The 15463-nt window shown below is 44.6% G+C and overlaps 1 protein-coding gene across 3 annotated transcripts in view; it reads left to right on the top strand.

Moving 5' to 3' along the window:
- The first annotated feature begins 2128 nt into the window (after window positions 1-2128).
- slc4a4a (solute carrier family 4 member 4a) overlaps window positions 2129-15463 on the top strand; it is a 48669-nt gene continuing 35334 nt past the window's right edge. For all 3 annotated transcript variants that reach the window (XM_056592169.1, XM_056592170.1, XM_056592168.1), the window contains exons 1-4: window positions 2129-2273; window positions 2486-2597; window positions 5475-5548; window positions 10650-10832. In XM_056592169.1, coding sequence (XP_056448144.1) covers window positions 2572-2597; window positions 5475-5548; window positions 10650-10832 — 283 coding nt within the window. In that variant the 5' untranslated portion in view covers window positions 2129-2273; window positions 2486-2571. The remainder of the gene's footprint in view (window positions 2274-2485; window positions 2598-5474; window positions 5549-10649; window positions 10833-15463) is intronic.

The raw sequence follows: 15463 nt of genomic DNA, 5'->3' as shown, positions 1-15463 counted from the left end.
CGCACACACACATATACAATCATTACCTCCAAGAAGCCGGTAAGGCATCCTCAGAGGAAAACCATGGTACAAACTTCTTGCAATCAGGAGCTGTGCATGGACTTATCAAGGACAGACCGAGGTCACTAAGGTGGTAGAGAAAGTACACACACACACACACACACACACACACACACACACACACACACACACACACACACACACACACACACACACACACACACACACACACACACACACACACACACACACAATTACACCATTCATTGCTGTTGCAGATTAATCGTTTTCAATATATCGTATATAGATCATATCGATTATATCGAATGGAGTTAAATATATAGATATAAATATCTGCTTGATGCATGAGTACATGAGAAAAACCTCTAACCCTGGTAAGTAAGTAAGGCAAACTGTAATGTAGTTGAAGAAAATGGTAACATGTAGTATTATCATGGTTATATGTTGAATACAATTGTTACTAGAAGATAATTAAATATATCTTAAATTCTGTATTCTGCCAATACATTATTTTCATGCTAAGTGTGGGACACGCTACAACTTCTTGCCTTAGGTTATAAATTATTAAGAAATTAGTTACTGTCGTTCATGGAGCAATGTTAATAATTAACTTGCGCTGTGTTCTTGCTCATCCTATGTATCCCATTGTAATAGTGTATGACAACCGTTAGATGTCGCTGTAGAATGAAATAATATCACGCGCCCGGCATTTATAAAATAATTCAGTGAGTACAATTTCCCATTAGATAAAACATTTCCTAAATTGAATATCATACTTCAACATTAGGCAATTTGTGTCACACCATTTCAAAGAGCGAACTAAGAAAAAAACTAAACAGTATATACCTACCTAATATGCAGTTTAATAATATACCTATTCCAATATAGCCATAAGGAAATAAGAAGCAACTAGAACTGCAAGCAGTTATGCAGGGGTCCAAGAAGTGTGCATTTCGCCGGCACAACGCGAAGCATGTGTTCAAAAATTGAGAAACAGCGTATGCCAAAAGATGCAGCTGACTCCAGTGAATCTGTGGATATAAAGGTTTTGACTGTGGGAGCTTCGGTGTGGGAGTTAAAGCCCAAAACGCGTTTTCAGAACATTCCATTGCCCAGTTAGGAGATATATTATTTCGTCGTTTATTTGCGACCCCTTGTGGCGAAATTTTCCAAAGACAATTTTCCTTTGCCAAATAACTCCCGCCCACATTAATAATTCTTGGCCATATTTTTTATATAGACTCAGGTTTGCCCCTTGATGGTTTCCTTTGAGTTTGAAGAACATTCCTTTGGCCAATAAGAAGATATACAATTTCCTCGTTTATTGCGCCCCCTAATGGCGAAATATTCCAAAAATTTTATTGAACGACATTAAGGTTAGCACCAACATGTCTGTAAAATTTGGACTCGTTCCGATGTCTACTTTTGGATTTTTCTGGATTTTTGATTTTCCACGTCTAATTTAGCTAATATACCAATATTCAAAACGCTACCGTTTCGTCGTCGACGGTCGGATCAAAAAACTGTCCGATAATTTCTTTGCGTGTGCGTCTGAAGATGTCGTGTGCAAAGTTTGGTGTTGATTGGTCAAAAAATGTGGGAGGAGTAGGGAAAAAACTGTTTTGCGGTTTTTGCGATTTTGCGAAAAATATTCATAGACGCAAATGGGCGTGGCCTATGCCAAAAGATGCAGCAGACTCCAGTGAATATGTGGGTACAAGTTTTTGACTGTGGGAGGTTCGGTGTGGGAGTTATAGCCCCAAACGCGTATTCCTTGGTATAGCGCCACCTAGTGACCGGCGTGTCTGGATTTTGTCGTCTGCTTAGTCCGAACAGATCTGGATCTAGTCATGCAATTCGCGTGTCGGCACCATTTACGGTTTGGGCTGTGGTCCCACTTTTAGGGGGGTAAGAATAATAGGAATAATAATCCTTACAAAAACAATAGGGATCCAACCTGTTGGCTTGGACCCCTAAAAAGCGAAAAATGCACAAATAATATATGGCACGCAAGGGGCAAAGCATTATGCAAGTCTAGAGCACTCCTCCATCCCAGACCTGTGCGGAGACACTTTGACCTCCCCTCGAGACGTGACGTTGACAAAAGGACGGTCTTGGAGAGATAACGAAAAGCATGTCGTGCCGCAACACAATATCACTCATAAAGTTACTCGCTTGCTGTGAGTAGTCTTCTCTACCTCCATGCCACCGCAAGGTGAGGACGACCAAAGATAAAGCCAAAGAGACCAGCGGTAAGTAGGAGCTCTGAATGCGTAAATAGCTTTAAGTTTAAGACTTGATTATGCGTAAGCTATTTAAGATAGTTCTTCACATTTTGCAAATGTTCACATACATAAAATTAGTGGACTTTTTAATAAACGCTTCATAAATTTGTGTCAACATTAATTTCATAATGTTTATAGTGTGCGAAACCGAATGTCATGCAAACGTATATTTTACTCAGGTCAAACAGCACCAGGACGCTCTCTGTTGATCGGCTTCTGCATATTAGTCCAGAGATCTGGCCAGACCTGGAAATTTGCTGCAAACATGAGCACCACGCGTCCCACAAAAAAGTAAGTGATGTCAATAACTCTAACGTTCTCATTTAGCCGGTATTGGGTAACACGTGGGCATCACTTGTTGTCAAATAAAGAATAAATAACGAAACTAGTTATGCGTCATATAAAAGGTCCGCTATAGTAAACGGAAGTGTGTGATTTAAAACATGATGTGTGTAAATTGGACAACACTCAACTTAGCAGAGGAAAGGTTTGATATGTCTGGCTGTAGTGCTGGCATCCACGGCCAGAAAAAATGAGGTTATTATGAGATCTGAGGCTCTGAGAGGCAACGGCCTATATTTGATTTATTTATACATTTTTGAAAGAAAATTGGGTTCATCGCCAACACAAAATACATGTTATTGGTTGTTGAAAAAATTGCATTGAATGAGTGCACTCCATAAAAGCATTAAGTCTTATGTTTCCCCTAAAAAAATCATACATCTCAGGCAATATACCAAATATACATGGGACTATAATAGTTGTATAGTTATTATTAAATGGTAGTTACACTGGTCTAGAGTTCAGGTATTCACTGGGGCTTGATTACAGATTATGCTTGACAATACACTGTACAAGTTGTTTGCTGCTGTTTTTGTTTTCTAGAGGTGTTTTTTGAAGGTTTGCATGTTTTTTTGCTTTATCATGATAAAGCAAAGAACCACACAAACCTTTTAAAAACACCTATTTCCCCCCAGCATGCATGCTGGGGGGAAATAGGAGAAAACTGTGCTGATATACTGTACACAGAGCCCATGAAAGGGTTTCCATCATACATTTTCTGTTTACACATACATAGAAATTCAACATTGTGTAATTCTGTTGGTTTGTTTCTATGATAATTATAATTATGATAATTATAAGTCTTCTTTACAGCTCTGGTTTGCATTGCAAAATCTGCTAGACATATTTATGGTGTAGTGGCAGTAGCATGTGTTGGTCCTCCCAGTAAGTTAACTGGGCCTGTTATACATGTGGTTGTTCCATAGGTGGCAATGGAGCAAGTCGGAAGAAGTAGTGATAGCTCTAGCCTTTAGTTTGTGGCTGAACTCAAACTGATTAAAGAAACCGCATAAACTGTGGTCCAGTTCACTTAGTGAGGGGACTGTTAATATATTCATGTTGGGCCAATCTACATACATAGATGTTACCTGCTCCGTTGCATATACTAATTAACGTGGTGATAGGTGCTGCCTTTCTATGGCTATGTATTGAAAGTGATGTGTTGCTTGTCTTGCAGTGAATCAATCAAATCGACCAAAGTGTGATAAGATGATTGATAGCCCAATAGTCATCTCCTTAAAATGATGCCACTCATGATAATACCAAGATTGTTCAAATTCCAGTCAAACATTGCATAAAATTCCCTATTCTTTATCATAATAATCATATAAATGATCAGGATTCATCATTTTAAGCAAGATGTATTGATTCTATCAAGCTTTTGAAGGGACACATTTATAATAAACTACCTTAAACTATTGGTAGCCTATTGGATATTAATCACGCTGTTGTACACATTAGCTGAAAGACACCAAACCACCCAATGATAGTCATTCATTCATTTTTGAATGCTCTATTACCTAAGTCAGGTTGGAATAGCAGGCATTAATCATATTATTTAAAGCTCAACAGCGGTCACACCAATCAGTGTTTCAACGTTGATTTCCTTTTGATCAAATCCAATCATATTCTTGATTACAAGTTAACGTGTCACCGTAAACAGCACGTTTAATTCTACTTCACAGCACCAAGAGGGGCCACCGTTTCCCAATGGAAATCTCATCATTCTCATTATTACTATCTCATTTTCTTTCACAGAGCTAAACCTAGTCTGATAAGTTCCCCTGTTTCCTTCCATCAACCCTACATATTTCTATTAAAGGCTTAGAGTGAGGTAGGCATGATCGCTATGATTGATTTTAAGTATGCAGGGATTGTCCTGCAGCGTGGTTAGCGAAGAAGGCCGGCGTCGTGTGTGCTGTGTGTGTGTGTGTGTGTGTGTGTCTCCTAACTAAAGCTGTTCTAATCCTGTAAGGGCGGATGAGTGGACAGACATGTGATGGCCCACTTGTCTCTTAAGTGAAGAGGAGGGGGAAGGGGGGGATCAAGACCAGATCTGCTGCTGTGTGTTGGTTTTGTTTGTATAAGTGTGTGTGTGTGTGTGTGTGAGTGTGTGTGTTTGTAGGCAAGCACCCCAATTGGCAGATTCTATCAGTTAGTAACATTGTCAGCAACGTTTACGCACACACACACACACCTTGCTGACAAGCGTGTTTTTCACTTTTTTTTTACAACAGCAACAGTGAGTGTAGGCCGCCTTGGTCAGTAGGTGGACTGGCAGCTGCCAATCCGACCCGATTAACGGGCAAGGAGTTGAAGACTTCCTGTCCTGCCCCTTTATCCACACACACACACACACACACACACACACACACACACACACACACACACACACACACACACACACACACACACACACACACACACACACACACACACGCACCCACCCCACCCCCGCCCTCCACCTTCGCCCCCGCCCAGATTACCTCCGTTAGCTTGCGTCGTCGCTATCGGCTACGCTCACTGCCCTACTCAAGGACAACGGACGTCCCTAACCTGCTCTCTTGAGTCTTCATTACTCCACATAGAAACCTCAGGGGTCGATTGAACCGCCGTCCAGCCGGTCCTCAGTGTGTGAATGACGGGGCGGCGGGAGGGGTGCGCGGGCGGGCGAGGTTGATGGGCGGTGAACATGAGTGCGACGAGCAGCACTCGTCTGAGCGCCGGCCCAGGCTCCCTGCAGGTCGACCAGCCCAAGCGCTACGGCGCCACGCTGTCACTGGAAGAGAAATGTGAGCAGTCTTTCTTCTTCTTCTACTACTACAGGATGGAGGACGAGGCCGTGCTGGACCGCGGGGCGTCCTTCGTCAAGCACGTCTGCGACGAAGAGGAGGTGGAGGGTGAGCGTGCTCTCTTCTTCTAATTCTTCCTCTTCCTCTGCTTCTTCCTCTCCCTCTTCCTCCTCCTCTTCCTCTTCCCCTTTCCCATTCTTCTTCTGCGTCTTCCTTCATTTTGTCATAGTAGGGTTGGGGGCTGTTGTACGTATGGGGTACGGCTATGGTTCTTGGGACCCCGACATGTTGGTAATGGCTGATTCTTCTTATACGGTAAACAAACACTGGTGACAGTCAAAACAATGGCGTAAAGATAAGCTGGTATAATTAAGGGGCTGTCTCCAGTCATATTTAAAACGTTCAACTTCTAGTTAAGGGGGAGACGGTTGTCATTATATCTATGATATATATTATAGGTCATATATTATATGTCAGTCAGTCATCATTTACTGTCAAAAGTGTCCAAAATGTATTATGCAATGGAAATCTGGCTTGATTAAAACTTAAAACGAAAAGGGCTTTCTCAAGCCATTGTGTTGCAACCTTGCACTCTTAAAGTAACTTTCCCTCAATGTTCATTAAAGTAACGGTACCACTGATCCGGGCAAACCTATGAAGTGCTTCCTGCCAGCTGTAATCGTCCCGCCCACGTTATTCTTCCTGAGCGTCTGCCAAATGTCACTTCCGTCAGCGCAAGGCTCCTCTGATTAGCTGTTAGCATGGCAGGGCTGCAGGGCGCCGATCACCTGATCCTGTGTTTAGAATGATGTGATTAGTTCATCTCCTAAGAGACCAATTGAAACACAAATTAAATGATACTTGTGTTATGCTGACAAATCCAATCATCCAAAAAATATTCCATTCCATTGGGCTTATATATTTAAGCCTGGCCATGCATAAGATCCGCAAATAATAATTATAGATCCCAGATGGGGGAAGAAAAATGTCTTACAGTTTAAGAGAAGCGACTTTCGCCGCTTTTAGACAAGCTATTGCGCAACTTAATAAAGGGATTTCAAAGCTTTAGGGAAGTTCAAAGGTCACAATTGATGGTTTCATGTGCACAGCTAAAGACATTTTCTCTTGATCAGGATATCAAGGTCTTACGCCTATAGTGAGCATTGACTCAGAGGCCGGATGTTTGTGATGTGCTCATTTTGCCAGATGCCGTTTGCTGTTTTTCTCATGTCATCCCAGCTTGAACCTTGCTGAAATCTCCCCTGGCTCCCTGTAAATAAACCAGCGTTTGTGTGTGTGTGTGTGTGTGTGTGTGTGTGTGTGTGTGTGTGTGTGTCTGTGTTTGTGTGTGTTTGTGTGTTTTTACATGTGTGTGGTGTGTGTGTGTGTGTGTGTGGTGTGTGTGTGTGTGTGTGTGTGCATGCCCGTGTGTGTGCATTCACATGTGGGACTTATGACCCCGATTTTTTCCTCGTGTATGTGTGTTTGTGTTTGTGCGGGTGTGTGTGTGTGTGTGTGTGTGTGTGTGTGTGTGTGTGTGTGTGTGTGTGTGTGTGTGTGTACGGATGGGGGGGGGGGGGGGGGGGAGAGTGCTGTGGGTGCATGCCTGCGTGTGGGCTCTCACATGTGTTTGACGTGTGTCCCCTATGTTGCTGTAGCTCAGACTGGGGACACCCGACTACATGCAATCAATTCTTTCATCTTATCTATCGTTGAAAAAACGATTGTTTAAAGTGGATCTGTCTATGGTCTGTCAGACAGAACTTTATTTTACTGGATATATATGTTCTGGTATCTGTTTGAGACTCTGATTAGTATGTTTGTTTGCCTCATGACCCGTGATAAGTGAGTGATTTACGCCTTAGCAGTATGTATGGAAGACCCTGAAGTGCCTGAGACAAAGGCTTTAATCAACGACTGACAACTGGTCGGCGATTGTTACCCGTTGCTGTGGTTTATTCAAGATCGCAAAAACACTCCCTGAAACACTCCCTTCAAACACACCAGATGAAGAAATACTCAATAAGCACATATTTTCAATATTTTCATAGCCACGTATGATTCAGCTCATATATCACCGGCATGTAGGCCTCGTCAGACCGATGGCATTCAGGAGAAGAGAGTAAATCACACGTATTAATACAAACGGAGGGGAAAGGAGAGAAAAAGAGCTGGTTCAAGGTGATACAGGGACAGATCGCTCTTAAGAGTAGCTTTTAGAAGGATTGCAAAGGCTGCATGACAAAAGAAGAATTGAATAGAACAGCACAAGGGGTGATAGAAGAGCGCAGATTAAAAAAAAACGAACTGACCGCTCGCAAAGAAAGATTTACTCTTTGCCAGCGTCGCTTTGTGGGCCGCTTCCTCTCGGTTTGTTCTTTTTTTGAATGGGAGAGGAACTTTTTCCCTTTTTTGCTTGACTATAAGGAGATGTCTGAAAGAAGCCCGAGCCTTGTGTTTTTGGGGAGGTTTGTTTAGCCTGTTGCTAAGGAGAAGCTACAGTGCAGCCAGTTTCCCCAGTAGCCATGAGCTCAACCAGTACACCCTGAGAATGCTAATAAACAAACAAATTAATACATATATATAGATAAGTAATTATATATACAGTACATTGATTAATACTTTTGGCCTTTACAAGCCTAACTGTTAAAATAAAATGATTTGCTGTCGATGTAGATTTTAAGTTTCTTGGTCATAGAGTTGTAGCCGGTAGTAGGCGAAGGGTTTTGTGATTCTATATTTATGTCACATCAGTGATGGGAAGTTGAGGTTCCTGAAGGGAAAAAGCGGTGCTACGTCAGGGGTTGTAGCGCGTCAACCACATCCCATTGATGTAGTGGTTTATATTGTTGCATATACACTGGCCAGGTGCCATCTGGAGAACCCAACGCCCATCAGGGGAACACTTTGGCATGCGTCTGCCATACTGCGGGACTACTGACTACTCATGGAAAAAATACTATTTATGTCTCTCTCTCTCTCTCTCTCTCTCTCTCTCTCTCTCTCTCTCTCTCTCTCTCTCTCTCTCTCTTTCTCTCCATTATCAGTAGTGCCAAAAAATGAGGTAATGGGGAGTTAGCAAATCAAAATATTTCACAAGTCTTTACCCATTTCTCTGTCTCTGTCTCTGTCTCTGTCTCTGTCTTTGCCTCTCTCTCTCTGTCTCTCTCTGTCTCTCTCTTTCTCTCACTCTTGTTGTCCCTCTAAATGCCAATTTTATTCTCTATGAGAGATGAGATCACAGTGGAACAATTTCTCAAAGTAGGAACAACATATTTTGTTTGTGGATATACTAGCCAATGAATTTCCCAATTGCATTTTTAAGAAACCTACTCTTTTGTGAGTTGTGTCATCACACAACAAGCCTGCAGACATGAAGACCAACTTTTACATCAAACAATCCGCGCGGAAAAATCCTTTGTTAATCTTCTAAAAAATACAGTTTTGTTGTTTTCGTAATTTAGGATTTTCATAACCAGTGAGATAATTCCCTTTTTTGTCCACATTATAGATTATTCAGCAGGATGAATCATTGATACTCTCTATATAGAAGATCATTGTCTGTTGTTGTGGGTGACTCGGCCACTTCCTGGTTCTGTTGCTGGGGGAGGAGCCCGGTCCAACCCTGGGCCCAGCACCAAGGGCATGACACTGATAGTGTACAGCCTTTGTTTCCCTCGGACTCATGGTTGAAGTTTCACGCTTGGACAGTTTGCAATGGGTCATGGTGCCCTCACCAGATCAGAAGGAATGAATGGATATTCATCTGACCCCACTTGCAAGTTAAAGTTGGAGTAAAAAGTAAACTAGCATATTGGACACTGACACTTTGAGTTACAAAGAATTTTGAAAAAACTATCTTGAAATTCAACAGAAAAACATGATTTCACTTTTTGGCTAAAGTATTTGTTCATTTTGCATAAAACTACATTGCTTATGCCCATGAAACAAAAAAATGGTGCTCTAAATATGGGAATGAAAACATGTTTTGGGTTATTACCAATCGGATAGAAGCACAAAAACAAGTTGAGCCATGGGTTCATTGTTCCTGCACAGATGGTTCTGTATCATCCTGTAATCTCCCACATAGAGGCGAAACACCCCACACAGTTAATACACTCACATGTATCTGTGAAGCAAGATTGTACACTGTTTTCGTGGCTTTGCCATCCCACAGCCTACATAGTGACAGATATTTTTAACCTGTTAGGTTCAGATCAAAGGTTGCATTCAAAGCCAAATGAAAAGAAATGCATTGATGTTTCGAGTCTCCAGTTTTAGTGGTTTGTATATTGTAGACATAGTTGCATTAATGTCCCAAAGTAAGAAGTACATGCTCTCCCAAATTGTGACAATATAATACTAAACAAGAAACCTAAACCAACATAAACTATCAAGAAAAGAAAAAAAAAGAAGTGCGTCATAAGGTCAAAAATAGATATTAGTACATTCATCAGCAAATAACAATGTAAAGAATAGTGGAGGGAGTGTGATCGACGCGTCTCAAGTGTTTGTTATTACCCAAGCGGATCAGTGTCTCTGCTTTTATTGCCCCTAAACCACCCACAGCGTCTACAACTATGTGCCCTGCAGGTGCCATGCCTACATATAAATATTGGTGGTGGTGTCATGCAAGGGGCCCCAGCCTTCGTTGAGTCCTTCTACTCTGCTTTGAGCCCAAATATTTATCTTGACAGTGGGCTGCCAACTCTTCCTGAAAAGCTCCTCAGTGTCCCGTTCTCGCTCGTATGGAATCCCGGGCCGTGTGAGGCTGTTCTTGTAACAAACCTTTTCGAAATACAGTACTTAATGAAAAATATACGTCGAATTTGATGAGGGTCAATGCATCAAACGTAGCATAATGTACGGTTCAACTCTTACTAAAGGATAACAAAAAGCAATAGTTGGATAGTGAAATGGCCTTTTCTACTATTGCGTGCACTGTTCGACTATTGCTTAAAGAAAAGCAATAAATTACAGAACTAGTGTTTCTCAAATTTTTTTGCTAGTCTTCACAGAAATGTTTTTGAGGGTACCAAGGGGGTTTCATGACATAAACGTGACCCAAAACAATTCTGCACTAAAGCGCGTCCCCCCCTTTTCTCGCCAAAACAAACTGAGCATCTGAACTCTCCAAGGTCAGGAGACCATGAGACGCCATGGAGCTACCCTCACCCCTCTCCCGACTGTCCTCTCCTCTGCCCACCAGGTCACCACACCGTGTACATCGGCGTGCACCTGCCCAAGAGCTACCGGCGGCGGCGCCACCACCGGCGCCACGCGGGCCACGCGGGCCACAAGGACAGGAAGGAGCCGTCCAATGAGAACCCGTCTGACAAGTCGGACACGGAAACCAACGAGCAGGCCAGCCGCAGCATCCTCAGACCCCTCAGTGAGTAGGCACGGATCCCCTCCCACCCACGCACCCACGACACAAAGCCCACCCACCATACCACTCCCCCCCCCCCCCCCCCCATCCTCCCCCATCCTGTCACGTTCCATTAAGGGGCATTTAGCCTCGTGATTTGTGCCTGTGTGTGTGTGTGTGTGTGTGTGTGTGGGTGTGTAGGTGTGTGAGTCTGCGTCTGCGCTTGTGTGAGTGCATGTGCCTGTCTGTGTGTGTGTGTGTGTGTGCGTGTGTGTTTGTGTGTGTGTCCCAGTGTGTGGTTGTGGCCACCACCCACGACCACTGTTCCAGCCAATTCCCTTTTCTCCCTGAGTCTTCCTGTGACCCTAAAGGGGACTTGCTGAGTCCACACACCAGGAATAGATGCCCTTGCCTGGCTGTGTGATGGCTGTGTTTGGACAGACCAGCGTGAGGAATCAGTGTGGAAGTAATGACTCTCGCTATACAATTGTGCCGGCCGATGATATGAGTCTCCTAGCCTTTGCGTACGTGTGTCTATGTGTGTGTCAGGCCCAATTCATGTGCGTGTGCAGACTTCATGCGTGTGTCTGTGACTGTATGTTCATCTGTGTGCAGTCCCAATGCATGCATGTGTGTATGTTTGTCTGGGTGCCGGCTTCATGCATGTGTGTGTGTACACTATGTATGTCTGTGCAGGCCCCATGCATGTGTGTGTGTGTGTGTGTGTGTGTGTGTGTGTGTGTGTGTGCGTGCCACTGTGCTCGCCTGCCCTCCCAGACACTTGTGCCTAACTGTGTCTGTATGTGCGTACATCTGCGTAAACGGAGCGAGTGCGTGTCTCCTCGGTTGAATGGCGACCGAGTGCATCTCCTCTCCCCTTAGATGCTCCTCCAGGGCGGACACTTCTGGAGCTCGGACAAAAGATAGACGGCAGGACGGTCAGAGAGAGAGTTGGGGGAGAGAGAGATGGAGGGAGAGAAGGTTAGGGGGAGAGAGAGAGAGAGTTAGGGGGAGAGAGAGTTAGAGAGAGAGAGAGAGAGAGAGATAGTGAGAGAGAGAGATGGAGGGAGAGAAAGAGAGAGATGGAGGGAGAGAGAGGGGGAGAGAGAGTTAGCGAGAGAGAGAGAGAGAGAGAGAGAGCGTTAGGGAGAGTGAGAGAGAGAGAAAGAGAGATAGTGAGAGAGAGAGATGGAGGGAGAGAAAGAGAGAGATGGAGGGAGTGAGAGGGGGAGATCTTTCATCGGGAGATGAAGTCTCAATGCAGAGCTTAACTCACTTACTGATGTCTGCGATTTGTATTTACAGTAGAATTCACGTCAAGCTCGGTCAACTGCATGTGAACATGAATTTGCCTGAGCACGCCGTCCGTTAAGAACTACACACAGATCGGTTGTCTCGGCTCTAGGGATGACAAACGAACGCCCGTGCATGTTTGACGATATGTGATGTGACCAGAGGACGGTGCCATCCCTGCACTGCGTTGGCGGAAGAGTGCATCGCGTGGTGCAGGGCTTTATCACGTGATCTGAATTGATGTGATACTTTAATAACACGATGAGCTTCAATACATAGATGCCGAATGAGTTTGATACACATGCTAGGCAGGACCGAAGACGGGACCTTTTACAGATTGACCTTTGATGGTTTGTCCCCTCAATCCCACGGAAAAGCTCCTAGGGTGAAGCAGCGCAGACCTCGGGGGGCTGCACAGCTATCCCCCCCCCCCCCCCCTCCCCGACAGGGCAGACAAGGCGCGGTCTACTGTGATGGTGACCTTGCATTGTGGCTTAACGCAGTGCTCATTGATGTGGTGTCCGTGTGTTCACAGCAGCACAGGGCACAGGATACGTCGTCGAGCTAATCAGTCGTGAAGACACACGGACCCGGGGCAAACTTAGAACGTGAGCATTGATCACCGACCGGGAGCACGTGTGTGAGACACGCCGGGAGCCAGCGGGCGACGAAACCACGTGTAACACCCTTCCATGACATGTATAGGCGACACGCCCGCTGTCGTCATGCACATGTTCACGTGGGAAGCTTCCACATGTATGTCTATGTGTGTGTGTAAGTGTGTGTGTGTGTTACTGGTTGCCATTTGGATGTTATTGGCAAACATACTCCAATCTGTTGTGTGCTAACAATATTTAAGTCGTCTATGACGTCGGTGGATCCACCAGGAGCCTTCAAAATAAGCGTCTGTGTGTGTGTGTCAGGGGGGGGGGGGGGGTCTGTGTGTTTGTGTGTATGTGTGTGTGTTTGTGTGTGTGTGTCCCAGGGTTGGTTTAGTGCGGTGACAAAGGCCACCAGGATGTGTCAGTGTCAGGAAGAGTGTGTCCTTTTCGGATCGCTCCGTAGATTGCTGAACTTTCCTTGGACACACAGCGGCGCTCCTCATGATCTGAAAGGTCCGCCCCCGGGCACTGATTGGACGGGACAGCCGGTCCCGTCCAATCAGTGCCCGGGGGCGGACCAGGCCAGACCGAGCCACTGTAAAACAAACGAACGTGAACCTCGCGAGATCGGGATGGTCTCACAGGCCAGTTCCCACGAGCTTGAGTCTTTCCTCGGCGTCTGACTCAGGGCATCAGCCCCGTTCAAACCCAGGGTCCCCGGGGATGAACTGCTATGGTGATGAGAGATGTTTCCAGTTTGGAAGTACGTGCGCATTTAAAGCCCTTTTCTTAAAAGCCGCCCTGCTTTTCTTCCCTCCTCTGTTGGATTTTGCCGGCCGTCCAACTCCAAACAAAGTACTCAATGTACTTGTGAAGTGTTGCATGCGCACATAGCTTAGCAACACAAATGATGTAGGATAGTAATGTCCTTACAGTAGTATAAGTATTGGTTGTGGTAGTAGTGGTGGTGAAAGTAGTAGTATTTCGAAGCAGGGACCTTTTATTCAGAGAACATCACAGAAATACAACTTGAGTGCAAGTTGTATTTCAGTACATGAAAGAAGTGTGAGTTAAAACAATGGACATACGTGTTAAAAAGAGGGTCCAGAATTCATTTTATCAGTCTGGGCATAGAGAAATAACAAAAAGGGTGTTTACACTTTCTGTGGTAGTTCTGTGTTGAAGAAAATTGCGACAATGGTGGCAGTGGACCCTCGGTGGTGCGTTGGTGCCTTGTTTAGGGTGTACACAGAAAGACTCTGCTCGCTCTTATGGACAAAGCAAAGGGTACACTGTGGATATCACTTAGAACAACACGCTCTGGGTTGAGACGGTGTTAATGGACAACAAAGTCAGTGAAAGACGTACAGTGCCACGTCGTTTCATAACAAACAAGAGGGCATATAGACGGAGAGCTTTGCTAATGTGGCGTGGTGTTTAAGAGGAATGACCTTTGTTCCGATGGCCGTGTCTTTAAGTGGTAACCTTTTGCTAGACATTTTGTCTTTGACGCCGTTTACTGAGTCTGTGAGTGAATGTCAGGTGTATCGGGGAGGGGGGGGGGGTACATTTCCATTAATGGTTGCCCATTCCTTCAAAATATATCTCTCAACATCAAAGTAAATAAAATGCTCCTCAGTGCTGTATACAGTTGTTAATATACAACAGATACATTCGTCACAGTGAAGAAGTGTTGAATTATCAAGAGGACGAAAGTCAAACCTAACCATGTGTTACTCTGTCCAACATTGGAAAAATATCAGTAACTCTCCCCCCTCCCTCTACCCCAAGGCCCCTCCAGAAAAGAAGGTTGGTTCAGAAATGCTGAATAAATATAGACTCGGCTGGAGCTGAATAGAAAAAGCAACTCTGGATTGTGGAGACCCAGATGGTGACCTGCATGTTAATACACCTTATTTGTGTTGCTGTTGCCCAATAGCCCAAGCCCTGCTCCTCTATCTGGGAAGCACCACCACCCTCCAGGGACGGCCTTGGTCAGACGCCTGGGCTGAAATCCTCTTGTTTAGTCAGATGCACTCTGCGGGCACTGTGTGTGTGTGTGAGTGTGTGTGTGTGTGTGTGTGTGTGTGTGTGTGTTCGTGTGTGTGTGTGTGTGTGTGCGTGAGTGTGTGTGTGTGTGTGTGTGTGTGTGTGTGTGTGTGTGTGTGTGTGTGTGTGTGTGTGTGTGTGTGTGTGTGTGTGTGTGTGTGTGTGTGTGTTCGTGTGAGTGTGTGTGTGTGTGTGTGTGTGTGTGTGTGTGTGTGTGTGTGTGTGTGTGTGTGCTAGCCTTCTGGTATCCATCCAGTATTTACTGCATAAGCATTTGACCCGCGGCTCAGATTGATTGGAACTTTTTTTCCCCTCCCTTTTCCCTAAACGGTTTTATTTAGAACTTGGACCCAAATGACTGTAAGTAGATTACGATGATGGCTGTCGTAGATGCGCCATTCACAAAAAGGGTTTATGAGCTAAGAGCCAGGAAGGGCAAACGTCATGGTAGTATGGCTGGGTATTGAAATGACCTACGATACGATAAAGACAGGGTAAAAGCAGCCTACATTACACCACTGCCATTTTTGTCAATGCTTGCAACAGGCTAATGTCTTACAGTTAACAAGCAATGCTTTTTTACAAATGCCAACCTCCCACCTTTCCGGGTGTTCCACTCCCATCCACCAATGCCTCTTATCTGCTATAATAACCACAAAAGATCATTCATAGTAACGCATGGGACGTCATTTCTAGTAGGAAGGTTAAGGT

The sequence above is a fragment of the Gadus chalcogrammus genome, chromosome 6, assembly GCF_026213295.1.
Source record: "Gadus chalcogrammus isolate NIFS_2021 chromosome 6, NIFS_Gcha_1.0, whole genome shotgun sequence".
NCBI classification, from domain to species: Eukaryota; Metazoa; Chordata; class Actinopteri; order Gadiformes; family Gadidae; genus Gadus; species Gadus chalcogrammus.
Note: the sequence above shows the minus strand (reverse complement) of the source record. Positions and strands in the feature narration are given on the sequence as shown.